This window comes from Mesocricetus auratus, unplaced genomic scaffold (genome assembly GCF_017639785.1).
Source record: "Mesocricetus auratus isolate SY011 unplaced genomic scaffold, BCM_Maur_2.0 Super-Scaffold_100018, whole genome shotgun sequence".
Taxonomy (NCBI): Eukaryota; Metazoa; Chordata; class Mammalia; order Rodentia; family Cricetidae; genus Mesocricetus; species Mesocricetus auratus.
Genome location: NW_024429199.1, coordinates 44,156,238 through 44,173,975, shown reverse-complemented (window position 1 = coordinate 44,173,975; position 17,738 = coordinate 44,156,238). Strand labels below are relative to the sequence as shown.

The window sequence follows — 17,738 nt, the reverse complement described above, 5'->3', positions numbered from 1 at the left end:
GCAAGGCAGGTGGGGGTCTCATTCTAGCCTTCCAGAGCCATCAACCAATGTACCAAGTCCCCACAAAGCTCACTTCAGTGTCCGGGAGCACCACCACCTCCACTCTACGTGGTTAACGAGGCAAGAACGAAACTAAGGCAGCACAAGTAAGTGGACTGAACCCACAGCGTTAACCCAGGCCTAGAGTCTCACAGTAGTCACGAGATGTCCCCAGTCCTAATACAGCTAGGTCAGGAATAATATTTTCACAATCCAAGCCTGCAAAGGACATGACAGAAAAACGATTAACCAATATTATTGTAAACTGGAGAGTGAAATAACTACCAAACGAGCCATGCCATGGCTTCGTGGATACTAAGGAGAAACAGGCTACATCCTAACAGCTTTCAGAGCCTTCCTGCTCTGAAGAGGAGAACCCGCAAACCCTCCATACTTGCCCACCTGAGTCTCCCTCCCAGAAAACTGTCCAGGCTCCAGCACTAGCCCCTTCTACTAAGTAAAAGGATTCCAAGAGCCCTTTATGCCAGGCACCCTGAAGCTGTGCTCACTGGAAAATTCTGTGCTCACACAGTCCTTCAAAACACCCACGTGGATGGCACTGAAGGCTGGCCTCACCACCCGCAAAGTAGCACGCATAGCCAGACACTCTAATTCCTTAGCCAACTATAATGATCCTCTGTAACTCTAGCCATTGGTCCACGCCATCTCCAGTCCACTTCCTTCTCTGGTAGAACTCCTTCCAGGCCATGCACTCCAAAGCTTATTCGAAACAGTCTCAACTAGCTTTAAATTTATTTTTACTTCTAACTGCCACACATTAACTACACATTCGCTGGATACACAGTGGCATTTCAATCCAAGTATGCGGCAGGCAGTCATCAGATCAGAGCAAACAGAGCACTTCACCGTCTCCTCAACGGTTCCTGTGTGAGGGACACCAGCACTCTTCTCTATTAGCTACTTAGAATTACAGTTGGTGCTGTCGACTCTAACCACCCTCTGTGCTACAGAGAACATTCCTCCTAACCTGCTAATCAAACTCTGTCCACACCTTCCTACCCAGACTCTGACAACTACAACTCTACTCTGTGCTTCAAGAACAAGTGTTTACCACAGCTTCCACACACAGGTGAGAACGGCTGGATTCACCTGTGGCAACTTACTTCACTAACAGGATTGCTAGCGCCATGCAAACTGCTTGAAATGAGAGATTTTTCACCTGTTTTTAGTAATAGTCCACTGTATACCCATCATGTATATGTACATCTCCACCCATCTTTCCAGGAAAACACAAGTTGATTCCATACATGAGCTGTTGTGGAAAAGGCTGCAATAAATCCAAGTACCACTTTCTGATGTGCTGAGTTCAATGCCCCTGGGTACATATATATAAACCACAGTGGGACTGCTAGATGACACAGACACTGCTTCTACATAACTATTTTTCTTGATTTTTGCTCGAGTCTTTATTATTTGAGTGTATGTGTAGCTGTGTACACCTGTCATCATGCACACAGGAAGGGCAAAGGATAACCTCATGGCATCCGGGGTCAAACGCAGGTCATTAGATACACAGCATCTGACAGCTAATTATCTAACTAACTGAGCCAGCCCTCTCACTGGCTCAAGGTATTGGATTTTCAAAACAAGATCTTACTACATGTATTCCAGGCTGGCCTCAGACTTGCAATCCTCCCCTCTTCACCTACCAAACGCTGGGCATTGAAACCACGTGTGGTGCTCTATGTGTAGCTTCTTACCAATGTCCATACGGTTTCCCTAACAGCTGGACTAATCCACACATCCCTTGCTTTTCTGACATGCATAGCAGTCCTGGTTGATCAATCTATCACTATACCTTTTGATTTGCATTTCTTCTCCCCCCCCCATACTTATTAACATTTCAATGTCCTATTCTGATCCTCGACTGTTTTTAATCAAATTGATTTTTACTGCTTGGTTGCTTGTATATTCTGAAGGCCATTGTAGAAGTGATTGCAAGGGTTCCCTTCCACTCAACTGGCTCCCCTCGCTCTTTTTTTTTTTTTTTTTTTTTTTTTGGTTTTTTCGAGACAGGGTTTCTCTGTATTGTTTTGGAGGCTATCGGTCCAGCCCAGCCTCGAACTCACAGAGATCCGCCTGCCTCTGCCTCCCCAGTGCTGGGATTAAAGGCGTGCGCCACCACCGCCCGGTCTCCCCTCGCTCTATTAACTGACCTTGTTGCATAAAAATCTTTAAGCCTGATGTAATGGATTTATAGAATTTTCCTTTGTTGCCTGAATTTTAGGATTTTATTCCCCCCACCAAAAAATCTTTGCCTAGACCTGTGCTCTGAAGTATCTCCCCCATTTTTTCCTATTAGGTTTATGTTTCAAATCTGACACTGAAGTTTTTGACTCATTTACGACTGGGGCCCAGACTCTTTCTTCGTATACGAAGGAGACTGCCTGGTTTCTCTAATGTATATGCTCAGGCTGTCTCAGTGAAAACTCAGTTGACCATAAACATGTGGCTTTATGGTGGGCTCTCTGCACCACTACTCTGTATGCACAATTATGTCCTGGCCCTGCGCTATTCTGATGCAGGATCTGTCATGCCTCCTGCATTGACAACTTTGGTTATTCAGGGTTTTGTGATCCAGCCCATTCTCCTTTTAATGTGAGTGCCCACCTGATTGCTTACATCTATGCACCACATGAATGCAAGTGCCCATAGAGGACGTCAGATCCCTCGGAATTAGAATCACACGCTGTTGTGTGATTTTAGCTGGGAGCTAAAGTCAGGTCTCTTTCTAGAACAGCCGTTACTCTTGAACCACTGGGCTCTCTCCAGCCCCTTTTCATTTGTTAGAAACACCGGAATTCTGATTTTTAAAAAAATCACCCTGAATCTGTGGATCACTGGGTAGAATGGTGGGTTTTGGCATTTCTCCTCCCAAGCCATGAATGTGTGGTGTCTTCTCACTTGTGTGTCTTCAATCTTTCATCAGGGGTCACAACTTTCACTGGAGAGGCCAGGCACTTGCTTGGCTAAATTTATTCCCAGGTATGGTTTTGTCATTTTATTTTGTGTTGCTTATGAATAAAACTGCTTCCTGGTTCCTATAGTCTGGCTATTTCTTCCTAGATGAAACATTTTCCTACTGGAAAGGGTGGGTGGAGGCGCTCAAAACTCATAACTAAGTTACAAGCCTCACACAGCCCTATCTGGGGTGATAGAAACAGTAACAATTGCTGGCAGAAGGAAGGTTCTTTGATAGAGCTTCCTGCAAGCTGTATAGCATCTCCAGCAACGCAGCCTTACCAGGTCCCGGGTCCACTCCTCAATGCCAGCTGAAGCTGTCCCTATATAAATAGTCTCCCCATGTGAACAGCGACCTCAGATCTGACAGGTGTAACTGAACGTCAATACTGGGTAGTGTTACCTGGACCATCCGTCTTAACTCCTGATTTTAGGAGGGACTATCCGCGTTTTCCCTGTTCCATATGGTGTAGGTCATGCATTCCCGCCTGTATTTCTACTTTTGGGTTTTGTTTGTTTTGTTTTGTTTTGTTTTAATCATGGAGATATGCTGAGCTTTGCCATACATCGTCCTGCACTTTTAGCTAACAATGTATCACAGTTCTCAAATGTGCACTGTGATGGGCTAGGCTTGAATTGTGATAAATACATTGTTGCCAGATCTGACTTGCTATTATGCTGTTGGAAATGTCTAGCCAGAACCTAGAAACAGCCTAGATGCCCTTCACCGAAGAATGGATAAGGAAAATATGGTGCATTTACACAATAGAGTAGTACTCGGTTTAAAAAAAAAAAGACCTCTTGAAATTTTCAGGCAAATGGATGAAACTAGAAAAAACATCGTGAGTGAGGTAAAGACAAACACGGTATGTACTCACTCATAAGTGGATATTAAACGTAAAGCAAAGGATAACCAGACTACAATCCACAGCTCCAAAGAAAACTGTGGAGACTCCATGGGATTGAACTGGGAGACAGTTGAAGCTTGGACTATCAGAGGGGCCCCCGGCAGTAGGATCATGATACAAACCTGACACATGAGCTAGCTTATTGGAGCCCATTCTTTAGGGTAAGACGCCATGCTCAGGAGCAGGACCACGAGATAATCCGGTACTTGAGCTATCTTGTTGGAGCCCACTCCCTGAGATGGGACGCCATGCTTAGTCTCAATGCATGGGAGAGGGGCCTGGCCCTGCCACAGCCTACTGTGCCAGGCTGTGTTGACCCCTCATGGGAGCCCTCACCCTGAGGAGGAGTGGACTGGGGGTGGGCTGGGGGAGAGGGGTGGGAGGGAGAAGTGTGCTTGGAATGTAAAATGAAATCAAAAAAATTTGAAAAATGGGAGAAAAAAGAAAGTGTCTGCATCTATGTTCACTGCGGATACTGTCTGTAGTTCTTCTGTTACGGCCCCTCTGGCTTTGTTACAGTCATCATTTGTTCATACTTGGGTGCTGGCCTGGTACAGTGGGCAGCACAGTGTCCCCCGTCACTGAAGTAGCTTTAAAGTTTTCACAGTTCGGTAATGTTCAGGGTGAAGCAATCTGGTCCTCGCCTCCTATTTTCCAGAAACTTCTTATTGCTGATTCGATCCTGTAGCCCATTATTGCTCTGTTCAGATTTTGTGCCTTATGATCTGGAGTTCTGATGCTGGCACACAATTGGTCATAGAGACATAAGTTGTTGCCCCAACATCTATTAACTTGAGAGGTGACATAGAAAAAAGTAAGAGGACAGGACTACAGTCTTCAGTGCAAATAATCTAGGATGGCATACTCCACTCCTTCCTGGTGCCCACTAAGACGGCTGCTGTGTGTTCAACGACCCAGCACACAGGCCATCACCTCAGTCCACTCAGATTCCAGGGATGGAGAGGCACTGGTGTGGGCTCAGAGGGTTAACAGCCTGGGAAGCAATCACACCCTTGGGGCCCCTCTCTTCATCCCTAAAACAGACACTCAACAGGTGGCAGAGCCAAGAACAGAACCCAAGACCCTTGGATCTCACTCTGATGCTCTCCCTCATGGACCACAGGCTCTGTCCAAGGCCAAAGACTTTTCTGCCTTCCAGTACTGCAAATGTACAACCGAGCAGCAATTAAGCACAAAAGGAGGCTAGGCCAGGTGTGGTGACCCAGGCCTTTGATCCTAGCAAGGTAGACGCAAGTAGATCTGAGTTTGAGGACAGCCTACTTTACATAGTCAGTGCCAGGAAAGCCAAGGCCACCCAGCAAGAGCCTGTCTCACGAGGACACCAGAGACAGAGATGACTAACAGGACTGGCAGGAGTGACCATACAGCAGACATGCTGCATCTTAACCAGGTGCTGGTACACATCGCCTTCCACAGCCATGCACTGACACGTGGCTGTAACTATGGAGGACTCAGAATTGACCCTGTACTCAACTAACAAAAGACAGTGACAAGTAAGTGTTAACAAGCTTAACAAACCCAGACTGTCACCCAAGAAACCACAGTGCCCAAGAGAGGACACAGGAGAAAAGGACCAACTTAGAAAAATGAGTAATTTATGATCCTCACTCATCACTTCTTCAGTACCTAAAGATATGCAGTTAATGCCCCACCTCTGAAGAACTGGGGTGCACGATTAAAAAGAAGAGGTGGGAAATATGTGTGTACAAGTGTCCCCTAAGAGAGGAAGTTGGCAAACACTCTAGGAGAGAGAATGCCAACAGAGGAGTCAGGGCACAGACTCGGCAGGACATGAATCTGCTCATTACAAAACCACAAGCCACACTCACCTTTGTCTGAGGGAGAAGACCCTCTGTAGGTCAGAGTGAGGAAGCCCTCAGTAGATAACTGCAGGCTCTTCTCCATTCCGACTGGCCTTTCTGGTTTCAGGTTCTCCAGTTCTGTCTGGGTTCCTGCCTCACAGCCAAAGGCTGGATTTCCCGCGATCGTTCCGCAGTCAGGCATTGGACCACAGATATTGAACTGGAAGCCAAACAGGGGGAAAAAATTACCCATTTAGATTCCAAGACTCACCACAGACAAGAACCCTAGAACCCAATGTACCACTGGTTATCACTAGTCAGTTTATCAAGTTTGGGGCAGCTAGGTCCCAGAAAGCAAAACCCCAAGTCCAAATAACAAAACCTACACAAATTCCTCTAAAGTTTATTGCACAGTGCTTTATGGTCTTTTTATACAGCACTATCTGTAAATGTAATTACTGCAAGTAATTTGAGCTATATATTAGAGAGGGATACGAACCATTTTATAGTGACTTTAATGACACGGGGAAAGCATATACAGTTGAGTCGTAACTGAAAACAAAGATGCTAATCAATATTTCTGTAGCTCTGGGAGAAACGTCACCAAATGCACAGGGCAGCTAAACCCAGGACGGGGGACGGGGCTCGATAGTAAAGGGCAGCAGTCTATAACCCTGGCTGTGATGCCAAGTAACTGGCGTGTGGGCAGTGGTGGTCCCAGCAGACAGGAGGCTCTACTGCAGCCTGAGGTCAGGGACACTTCCAGGCAGCTACACTTCTACTTGTGTTACCCACGGATCTGTAACCAAGAGCCACAACAACACACATGCATGAGGCTGGGCCTCGCCGGTTTGCTTCTGGTGCATTCTTTATGTAGCTCATGGTCATCTCTCTTAAAGAGCACAGCCTCTGTGTGGTTCCGCACCTGCCTCTCATACTAATACAGGTTCTATTGGAACTCTAATCAATGTACCAACTGGCACAACCACACACTCTGCAGCAGCCAAAAAGCAGGCTATGCTGGAGCTAACACTGAGACCCGTCCATGTTTCTTATCTGACCACGGAACGCAGAGAGCCCTGTGGAAACATGCAGGAGAGTGGGGAAGACGGCAGAGCCTACAGGACAAATCCTGCCTGGTTTTCCAGCTAGGGACAGTTGTCAGAAACCCCTGCGCATTAAACTACTACAGAGCATTCTCATGTCACCTTCCTGTTCCCAGAGCTACTCTACTCTTCCGAAGAGGACTGCCAGAAGAACTTAGAGCAAACGTTTTAGGAGCTTTCACTCTTGAGCAGTTTAAACGATGTATCATGGCTCTAGGCATCCTCAGAACAGCCTATAGAGGAAGAGTCTAGAACACAGCCCTCCGGCAGCCTCCCTTCTACAGGGTTCAGTGAGCACCAAAATCATATGATGGGCGTCCTGAAGCAAACCCCATGCCCACCACAGAACTCAGTCAGGGGGCCTGCGATGGAGCCAGGAAGCTACATTTTTAACAAGGACCTAATTGTCACTCTGCTGCTGCTTCTCAAGAACTTGTGGACACACAGCAAGCGAGGACTGGAAACTGCTCCCGTCTAACTGTATCAGGACCATGGTGATGATGCTACCTCCTCACCCACCCCCAGCCTGAGATTCTTTCTGCCTGGACAAGCACTAAGGATGCAGCTGCTTGAGTGCCACTCGCCTTATTTAAAGCAAACTAGAAATGTGCTGCGTCACTCTTACCACAAAATTCTTTCCAATGCCGGGGACCACGTATCCTTGAGATCTGTTGAGTGGGCTAAGATTAAACACAAATCCACTGTTGGGGTCTCTTATAGAGCAAGCCTATCCAAAACAAGAAAGGGAGAGAAATACATTGAGACCAACTACAGGAACAGAACGAACATGCAGGCCCTCCAGAAACCCACATCTGCACTTGAAGTCGCTCTTGCCACTCACTTTAAATCACTATGGAGCAACAGTGTGTTCATGCACAGCCCCTTGTGGGATGTGTGTGCAGAAGAATGGAGCTCACCCCATGGATGTTAAGCTACTACAATACCCAAGTGAGATCGCTATTAACCCTAAGGTAGGCAAAACACAAGTAAAACTAAAGAATTCTCTCTCATTGCCATGAATGCGCCTATGGGAGTCTAAGTGGGATAAGTCACGAACAATTCCCTCCCTTCTTCTAAGTGTGCCCTCAGCCTCCCACGTCCAGCAACGTCCACTGCTAGTCGAGGCGACCAGTCAGAGCCCTGACCATGAACAGGGTGCCTGGGATGACTGCAGGCCCTGAGCTGAGGTCATTGTTGAGTCTATCAGTCCAGGTGTGTGCTGCCAGACTCTGCAGTCTGGTAAGAAATCACAAGGGTGGGGAGGGAAACATGTCCTACCATACTGAATGCACACACGGTGCCATAAAAACAAATACCGCAGCAGCCCAGGAGGGCAACAAGAGGGAGAGCAGTGTACTGCTGCACTGCACAGGACAGCAGCATTGAGAGGGAGAGCAGTGGACTGCTGCACTGCACAGGACAGGAGCAGTGAGGAAGGAGAGCAGTGTACTGCTGCACTGCACAGGACAGGAGCAGTGAGAGGGAGAGCAGTGTACTGCTGCACTGCACAGGACAGGAGCAGTGAGAGGGAGAGCAGTGTACTGCTGCACTGCACAGGACAGCAGCATTGAGAGGGAGAGCAGTGTACTGCTGCACTGCACAGGACAGGAGCAGTGAGAGGGAGAGCAGTGGACTGCTGCACTGCACAGGACAGGAGCAGTGAGAGGGAGAGCAGTGGACTGCTGCACTGCACAGGACAGGAACAGTGAGAGGGAGAGCAGTGTACTGCTGCACTGCACAGGACAGGAGCAGTGAGGGAGGAGAGCAGTGTACTGCTGCACTGCACAGGACAGGAGCAGTGAGAGGGAGAGCAGTGTACTGCTGCACTGCACAGGACAGGAGCATTGAGAGGGAGAGCAGTGTACTGCTGCACTGCACAGGACAGGAGCAGTGAGAGGGAGAGCAGTGGACTGCTGCACTGCACAGGACAAGGGCAGCGAGAAGGAGAGATGCTGGGCACAAAGAGCTAGGGCTTTATTCTGTTGGGGAGGTCCAGGGATCACTGAGCTCCACCCTGTGTGCAGACACGTGTGCTAAGATCCGTGGAGCACTGGGTTCCTCCCAATAGGCAAGGTCACAGCAGACACGTGGGCTTTCCTGTGGATGAGATCACACGAAGCACTAGGCTCCATTCTGTGGGTAAGGCAACAGACTTCATGGGTTTCACTGTATCAGATACTGAAATGTTCTGGAGTGGAGTAATGGGAACTCATCAGACCCCTGCCAGTGATGGAGAGCCCACTAGATGCACTGGCACAGGGAAGGGATAAGAGGGTTGTGATGAGCTGGGCAGTGGTGGCACACGCCTTTAATCCCAGCACTTGGGAGGTAGAGGCAGGCGGATCTCTGTGAGTTCAAAGCCAGACTGGTCTACAGAGTGAGTTCCAGGACAGCCAGGACTGTATGGAGAAACCTTGTCTCAGAAAACCAAAAGAGGAAGACGGAGAGAGAGGGAGAGGGAGGGGGGGGAAGAGGGAGAGGGAGAGGGAGAGGGAGAGAGAGAGGGAGAGGGAGAGAGAGGGAGAGGGAGAGGGAGGGAAGAGGGAGAGGGAGAGGGAGAGGGAGAGGGAGACGGAGACGGAGACGGAGACGGAGAGGGAGAGGGAGAGGGAGAGGGAGAGGGAGAGGGAGGGAGGAAGGGCTGCAGTAAAGCTGGAGGTCCTGGAGATCTGGGTGCCAATGGGAGGGAGGGTGCAGAGGGCGGTGACGTGTGAATCACAACGTGGGTTGGAGGCAATGCAAAGCCACCTGAGCTGGGCAAGATACAGCACACATACCTGGTCTGTGTCTGTGATCGTCTGGATAGGGCAGGCAGCCTCTGTGTTCCACAGGAAACTAACCACACATTCCCAGTTGTAAGTGAATATGGGGTGGGTGTTCTGGAAGGTCACAGGGCAGAGAGAAATCAACAGGACTTCAACATAGTGGGACAGCACTTCATACACATTTCCTCCCTATAGCCCATCACTCTCATGACCCTGTAAGAGAGGTTGTCTCGCATGCCTGAATATTAGCACACGCGAGTTCATGGCAGCAACAAATGGGAAAACGGAGATCCAGACAGCTTGAATCCAAACCTGTACACCCAGAGTCGAAGCAACAGAAAGCCTACACACGGTTGTAGGCAGCAGATGGAATAAGGCAAAACTGGCTGTGTGTCAGCGTAAGGGCTGAGAAGCAACGAGAAGGGGCCCAAGGAGAACTTCTAGGTAGGGCACACATCACGTGTGGCTGAGTCCTGGTTACACAGATGTGCCAATCTGCCTATTACTGGCTCACAACTGTGGCTTTCAATGAGAAGTCCCCTCCACGAGAGCCACATTTCCTTCTTGAGTGCTACCTCTACCACAGGCAGTGGCTCACTCATTAGTCAGTGGGAGGCTACCTGTAGAACTGCACTGCAAATGTGTAACTGATCTCAGCCCACACCCCACATGCCCGCACTCTCTACCTGGAGAACCGCACTGCAAATGTATAACTGATCTCAGCCCACATGCCCACACTCTCTGCCTGTAAGCCCACCCACACTCTCCTTCCTCAGAGCAAAGCAGAGGTGATCTGGCTCCCCACGGTTAAGAAATACCCAGGCTTTAACCTGTGGTACATTCTGTGAACCTGACGTCCTCTTACCCCCTTCAGTAGTCTTGCCTGGGCCCATACTGTACACCAGGCCCACTAGCATGCCCAGATCAGGCACTGTGTGAAAGTATTTGGAAAACTAAGAGTCTGAAAGACTTTTCTGGAACTAAATGACATTATCCAAATGACAACAAAAGGGAAAATTACTAGTCTATGACAGGGTCCCACACACCCAGGACACAGGCTGCCAGGAGTAGCTGGAAATGAAACCAGCAACATCTGTCAACCTTTATGACCAGGATCGTGTAGGCCAAGGCAGTGTGTCTGCAGCCCATGGATGGACACTGACTTCAGGGACCACAGGCCCAGGCCCAGCCAGAGATCTGAACAAAGAACAAATTTCCTATATGTGGGGTACCTGGTCACCAGGCCTTGCATGCACTGGGCTGGGCCCCAGCAGAATCCAGGAACATCCAATTCCTGTCAACAAGTCAAACTCAGGACTCACCTGACTGATAGTTTAAAAACAAAAACAAACCATCAGGGAAAAAAAACACACACACACATAACACTAAACACACATAACACTAAACTCTTGCTAAAAAGCAACTGGGCCAGAGAATGGTGGCACACGCCTTTAATCCCAGCTGAGTTTGAAGCCAACATAATCTACATAGTGAGCTTCAGGTCAGCCTGAAACTGTCCCCCCAAAAAATACCAAAAACGAGGAAGGGAGGGAGGGAGGGAGGGAGGGAGGGAGGGAGGGAGGGAGGGAGGGAGGGAGGGAGGGAGGGAGGGAGTTGGGAAAATAAAAGTTATAGATGTAAGACAAACACCACAGCCCTCACCTTTAACCCCAGCAGTCAAGAGGCAGAGCTGCAGGAGTTCAAGGTCAGTCTGGCTAAGCAGAGGCACACAGTGAGATGCAAGTCTCAAACAAACAAAAACCGACCCCAAAAAAGTCCTCAACATTTGGTGACAAGTGTGCAGCACTAATGATGGACATGCCGTTCTTGGTAACTCAAGATGCCTAAAATGGCCAATTTCAGTCCCGAGATATTTTGCTGCAATTTCCTTTCTTTTTACAATTACAGAACGGCGCCCGCTGGCCCAGGTGCTCTCTGCAGCCCTCGTCACTCCTGCTCAGCCAGCACTTACCAGGCTGCCCCGACCACAGACAAGATGGATCCTGGTGCTGTAGGTGGTTAGCCGGCCATCACTGGTGGTACAGGCAGAGCCGTTGACATACTCTAAGAGGAGGCTGCCACTCTCCTCCACCACAGGGCCTGTCTTTGCAACTCCCAAGTTACTGATGGATACAGTCTCAGCCAAGGAGCCCTGCAACACAGTGTGGGTTAGGTTTCCCCCTGGAAACAGCCCCGGGAAGTCAACTTGCCACTCACAGTAATGAGAGCTATCAAGTGACCACTGACAACTCTGTGAGCAGGCAGGCCAAGACGAGGAAGCCTGAGCAGGAGGGACAGCTATACTCTGAGGCTGCTGCTCTGGTAAAGAACACATAGCCATGCAGATACAGCCTCAAACATCCCTGAAGCACCAGAGCACGCCACTGGTCTGTGCTAACAAATGCAAATCTTCACACGGCTTCTGCAAGTCAATTCTGGAGTCCCTGTACAACTTTCATGGCCACCACATATGAGGACCACAAGGAAATGCAACAGAGCCCTGCTGGCAGTGAGAACAATCGAGAAGATGATGAAGACTTCAGCAGTCAGTGGCATTGACATGCCATGCCATGCATCTGGGTCACTCCCAACAACTCTGTCCAATCCATGTTTTTTATCTAGGCCACCCTGGAGACCCCAGGGCAGCTGGGGCTCTGAGCTATGGATGTCTGCAGAATCGCTCAGGCACCTGAATTGGGGTCAGACATAACCACTACAAGCTTCCTCTGCCATGTACTGGCTCAAAAGTGGCCAGTGGACATTTCAAGACGGAACCAAGACTCAAAGCCTTGCAGGAGGTTCAGTCCGCAGCCACTCTCTCCTCAGAGGTGTCACCAGGCAGCAGGGCTGCCCTGATCAAGGGCTACAGGACCTTCACACACTGAGCCCCAGGATCAAGGGAGAAGGGTGAGAATGACAGACACACCTCACTGCTTTCGTATCTCATCTGGCAAGCAGCTGCATATCGATCGCAGCCTGGCACAGGGTTCAGGGGCCGGCAAACGTTGATGTAGTATTTCCTCCGTGTGACGTGTTCCCGCGAGTTTTCCATGGCGTACCAGTTGCCTCCACTGCCGCCTTCAGACTTCACTAAACTAAAGTTGCAACACAAACGTATGCTTTTAAAAATCCGAACCAGGCTAGGCTGAGAATGCTTAGTCGTTAGAGACATAAAGAAGAAATTCTCAATGGAGACACTCAAATCTAAAGCTGCACACAAATAGAGACTGCCCCTCAGGACATGTCATAACCCTGGCGTTCTGAAGCCCCATATGCAGAGGACCCTTCGAAATTTCTACACACACGCCTTACACTGAGCTATTGTTTGAAACAATGAAGCTACACACTGAGTCTTTGCTATTAAAAAAATCAACTGCTGTCACAAAGGTGATGAGATCAGACCACATCTGCCTCCTTACTGCTCTGTCTTCTGGTCCGCACCCTGAGGCCAACACAATGCCTATGACCATCAGCTAAACCATGTGCTCACCAGTGACCACACCCGAGGAAGGCCCAAGGCCAGCTGTTGGCTCTGCTCACCTGGAAAGGTCATACTGTTCCATCATGGTGGGGTCTGTCACCATGCACTCCAGCGGCTCTTCTGGGCAGGCATAACTGGTATACCACCGGAAGTTGTAGGTAGAGTTGTCCTCTTCCTAGTCCCAGGACAAGAAAGAAACATGAAAGGATAGTGCTGGCGTCTGTAACTAGAGCAGCCCCAAAGACCACACAGGGAATCCTGGTCCCTAGCTTAACGCTATAGGGAGTGAAGAAATCTCCGAACATATGCAGGACTGAGAACCACCGGAGATATGGCTCAACTCAAAGTGTCTCTCTAGTTCCTCCTTACTGCCGTCTGCGTCCTGCTGTGAACTAATGGTAGGGCCCACCACACAATGTCAGGCCCAAAGCAATGAGCCAACCAACCATGGAGTGAAAGCGGCAAGACTGGGTGCCAAAATAACCCCTTCCTAAGCTGATTACCTTGTATGCTTGTCCTAGTAACAGAAAGCTGAGAATGGAAAAAGAGAAGGAGACGTTATGCAAAAAGCTTTTAAAAAATGACTTTAAATAAAATCTGTATGAAAGTTTGCTTTCTCCATCTCCTTTCACGGTACTAAAAAGATGGCCTCATCAAAAACTATAATGGAATAAGGGAATAGGAGGGTTATTTTTTTTTAAGCTTTTCCATGTTTTCTAACAGAACAAACAGGGCAGTGGACTAGCATGAAGATAGATGGGCCTTTGAATAAACAGCTTAACAGGTGACTAAATACTGCCTAGGCACCCTAAAAACTGCAGAAGAACTAATCACATGATGGTTTGGCCAGAAAAGCAGACTAATAATGGCTCAGTTTCTACAGACAGGGTAGGTAACTGGCCCAGGTCTGCCCAGGCAAACTGCCCAAGGCCTTTCCCACCTGATATTCTGGGAAGCCCACTCCGGCGTCTCGGTCACATAGAAAGGTGATCAGTGTGGCTCTCGGTGTGTGCTTTTCATTGTTATAGGGCGTGCCACCCCTGTAGCTCAGCTGGATCATCCCGTCATAGTAAGAAAGTCTAGTATTGTTCACTCCCAGGTTCCAAGACTTCTCATCACTAAAATGAAAACAGAAACGTCACTCGGGAAGTGACAGGGAGCAGGAGTTCTCCAAGGCTGCACAAATGCGGGCAAATGCATGGTCAGGACCAAGATAACAGCAGTCCCCGGGACTCATGTGCAGCTCTCTTGACTGTAGGAGGAGAGAAGCAACACACACACACACACACACACACACACACACAGTGCTCTCTTGACTGTAGGAGGAGAGAAGCACACACACACACACACACACACACACACACACACACACACACAGGAGACCAACTTTCTCGCAGCACTACTGGCTTATAGTGCAACTCAATTCATCACAACTAATACTATTCAGTAAGGAGAAATAATACATAAATATACATGAACTGCAAAGCTCAAAGTTCACACAAGTGGGCATCGAGTGAGCCCAGAGCTCTCTCCACCCCCTAGGACAAGGCTTTTTCCTTCTCTGAGAAGTTCAGCGCCTGGCACGCTGCAATTTTTCTGACCAGGTAGGTCTCCTCAGTATTTAAATGCTTGTCAAACAATGATGTTCGAGGGAAATTTAACTCTTCCTCAATGAACACTCACTAGCACAGAGTACCAAAGACAAAGCCACAATGACAGGCCACTTGCCTTTTTGCTACCTGGCAGGCCCCTGAATTGGGCTGACAAAGGTCCACAGATACCGGGCCGCAAACATTTATGTAGAAGTCATATTTCTCTGTCCCAACTTTATATGCTCCATTCTTCTTTGTGAGAGGTGACAAATCAAAAGAAAATCCTGAAATGAAAACAAGGGAAGCATATTAGGCCAGTCAGGACAAGGGAGACAGGTGACTGCACATGTCCCTCAAATACTCCAGGGCTAAAGACCCTGAAGAAGAAAGGTCACTCTGCCTTTACGCTGCCATTCCTGCAGTGACTGCCATCTACTCCCTAGGACACAGGTCCTCACCACTGCCCTTTTTCGCTGTGGGAACCCTACAGCCCTACTGAAACCTTCAGTCCAGGTCTCACAAACATGGCACATCCAAGCAAGATGACCGAACTACAATGGCCTTCTTGTAAAGTCCCCTAACAAGGGGTTCTGGCCTACGATCCATACAAAAGCCTTTCAAATGTGTGTGGGTCCCCATTTGCTCAAACAAATCCAGCAGGATCACAGATTCATGACAGGCAGGGTCACAGCTCAAGCACACAAGAAAGGATGCCTGGAATTCTACTCAAGGGACATTAACAGAGCTCTAAAAACAAGTTACCTCTAACAGTCATATTAAGTGTTTAGTAAAAGCTATCTGTGGTCAAGTTACACTAGACAACAGAGGTATTGTTTAGGCACACACCTGCCTGGGCATCAAAGACCGTGCAGTTTTCTCCTTCTGTCTTCGACAACACACAGGCAGCAGCTGTGTGCCACTCAAACTCATAGAAGCAACCATCAGGTCTAGCAGTTCTCAACACCGGAGCACTTTCTAGATCACCTGTCAGTAGGAAAGGGAGGGAGGCGGGGAGAGATCAACCGCTAATCCATCGGTTCTAATCATTGTCCCTGTTCTGGTTGTTTCAAAAGCCCTGGCAAAGACAAGGTTACAAAATGGCCCTCAGAGCCGGGGATGTGGTTGACTTAGTAGAGTGTCTGTCTAGCATGCACACAGCCCCGTGTTCAATCCCCAGTCCTGCATGAAGCAGAGCTGGTAGAGTGTTTGTCTAGCATGCAACCAGCCCCATGTTCAATCCCCAGTCCTGCATGAAGCAGAGCTGGTAGAGTGTCTGTCTAGCATGCAACCAGCCCCGTGTTCAATCCCCAGTCCTGCATGAAGCAGAGCTGGTAGCACACACCTATCTGTAATGCCAGTACTCAGAAGGTGGAAATATGGTCTACCAAAATAAAACAAGGGTCCTGGCATGTGACCTTTTCCCACGGCTGGGAAGTTATACAAAAGAAACTTTACAGGATGGATACAGAGAGGATGTGAAGCATCCAAACTCCCCGCAGTGAAATGCTTTAAAATAGTAAGACTGTGCCACGTCAATAAGGAAATCCCTAGAAATTATAAATAGATCTGTGAAGCACAAATATAGCATTCTGAAAACACTAAAGGACATGTACAGATGCAGATCTCAGCAAACAGAGCAGAAACTTATCAGTTCAGTGAGAGACAACCACATTTAGGATGGTGAGATCAAGGAAACACTTGAAGGCATTTACGACCCCTGTGGGGGAAGGTCAGCATTCCACACCCCTTTATCCTCGCTCAGACCTTAAGAACAGGATGTCATGCAGAGAGACTCCTTTGGAAAATGTCAACACAACTTCCTGAGGACAGCTTATGGTTTCTCCATTTCTAGGCTGAAATCTAATCAACTTGATTTCCATTAGTGGAGACCAGAAATGGTGGTACTCAGGACTGCCCCTTCCATCCCGCCCCACTGCAGAGATGATGGAGAATGTGAGTCCCCTTCTTGTGTGACAGCACCTGGTTTGCAAACAAGAGTGATGTTACTTGTTATCTTCTTATCACCACCACAGTCATCCCCATCAGAATAAGAGAGTTGTATGTATCCTTTCTCGCTTGTAGGAGAAGAGACAAATTTCCCAAGGTTTTTACTTCCATTCTTATCTGCAAAAAAGAGAGAAGGGAGCAGAAGTTATGCTGGAGAAGTCTCCTCATTAGAAATTATACCAAAACTCAGCTAAATGTCAGCAGGGTACCACGACCTTTTCTCAGCCCATCTGACCTGGCTGGGACGGAGCAGGTTTTCTTGAAAGAAAAAATAAGCACGGTCACCTAAGGCCACCTCCTGCCTTAGCAAGGACAGGCTGGGACTGACACACAGGCTCCCTGCCCAGAGGCACCATAGGGACAGGCTGGTGTGTGTACCATCACTGCTGTAAGAAACACTGTTCCATGCCCAGGGTCTCAACTGCCCTGAAACACAGGCTGTGGGAGCACAGATAAACCGCAGGCTTTATTCATGACCAAGCGAAGCACACTCGTGGCACCCACACTGAATAACTGGTTCAGCTGCTTTCAAAAATGTTTATGCCGGAGACTTTAGTAAGACAGGAACAGACTCCACTAACTCTGAGACACATCTCTTGTTCTCAATGCCAGGGGAATCCACAAAATCCAACTAAGTCTCATAATCTCCTCCTGGCATTTTCAAATTGTGCCTTAACTGACACGCACTGACCCTCAATGTCTCTTACAAACACAAGACCAACAGTGACAGCAAAAAGAACCCCAAGACATGTTGCTCAGTTGGAGGCTCCAGCAGATATTTGGCTCCCCCTAAGTGTGTGACCAAGGGCTACTAAAAATTCAAAATTAGTTTTACAAGTACTGGAAATATTATTCTTCCGGTTACAGAAAGAAGGCAGCCGGTCGAGCATTTTCCAACAGGGCTCTTCCTATCTGCTTATACCTCTGCTGACCTCAGGATGTCAGGGTACACTAGTTCTGACACTGAAATTGTAAAATGCTTTATCATCCTTAATATTACATTCAAAGGCAGGAGGCTTAAGCAAACCCCAGTCT

The 17,738-nt window shown here is 48.4% G+C and overlaps 1 protein-coding gene across 1 annotated transcript in view; it reads right to left on the bottom strand.

Moving 5' to 3' along the window:
• Positions 1-17,738, bottom strand: part of Igf2r (insulin like growth factor 2 receptor) — a 93,270-nt gene that overhangs the window by 27,598 nt on the left and 47,934 nt on the right. The window contains 10 exon segments of the mRNA XM_040758167.1: positions 5,780-5,972; positions 7,484-7,585; positions 9,636-9,737; positions 11,596-11,775; positions 12,550-12,718; positions 13,164-13,279; positions 14,045-14,222; positions 14,833-14,980; positions 15,543-15,680; positions 16,677-16,820. Coding sequence (XP_040614101.1) covers positions 5,780-5,972; positions 7,484-7,585; positions 9,636-9,737; positions 11,596-11,775; positions 12,550-12,718; positions 13,164-13,279; positions 14,045-14,222; positions 14,833-14,980; positions 15,543-15,680; positions 16,677-16,820 — 1,470 coding nt within the window.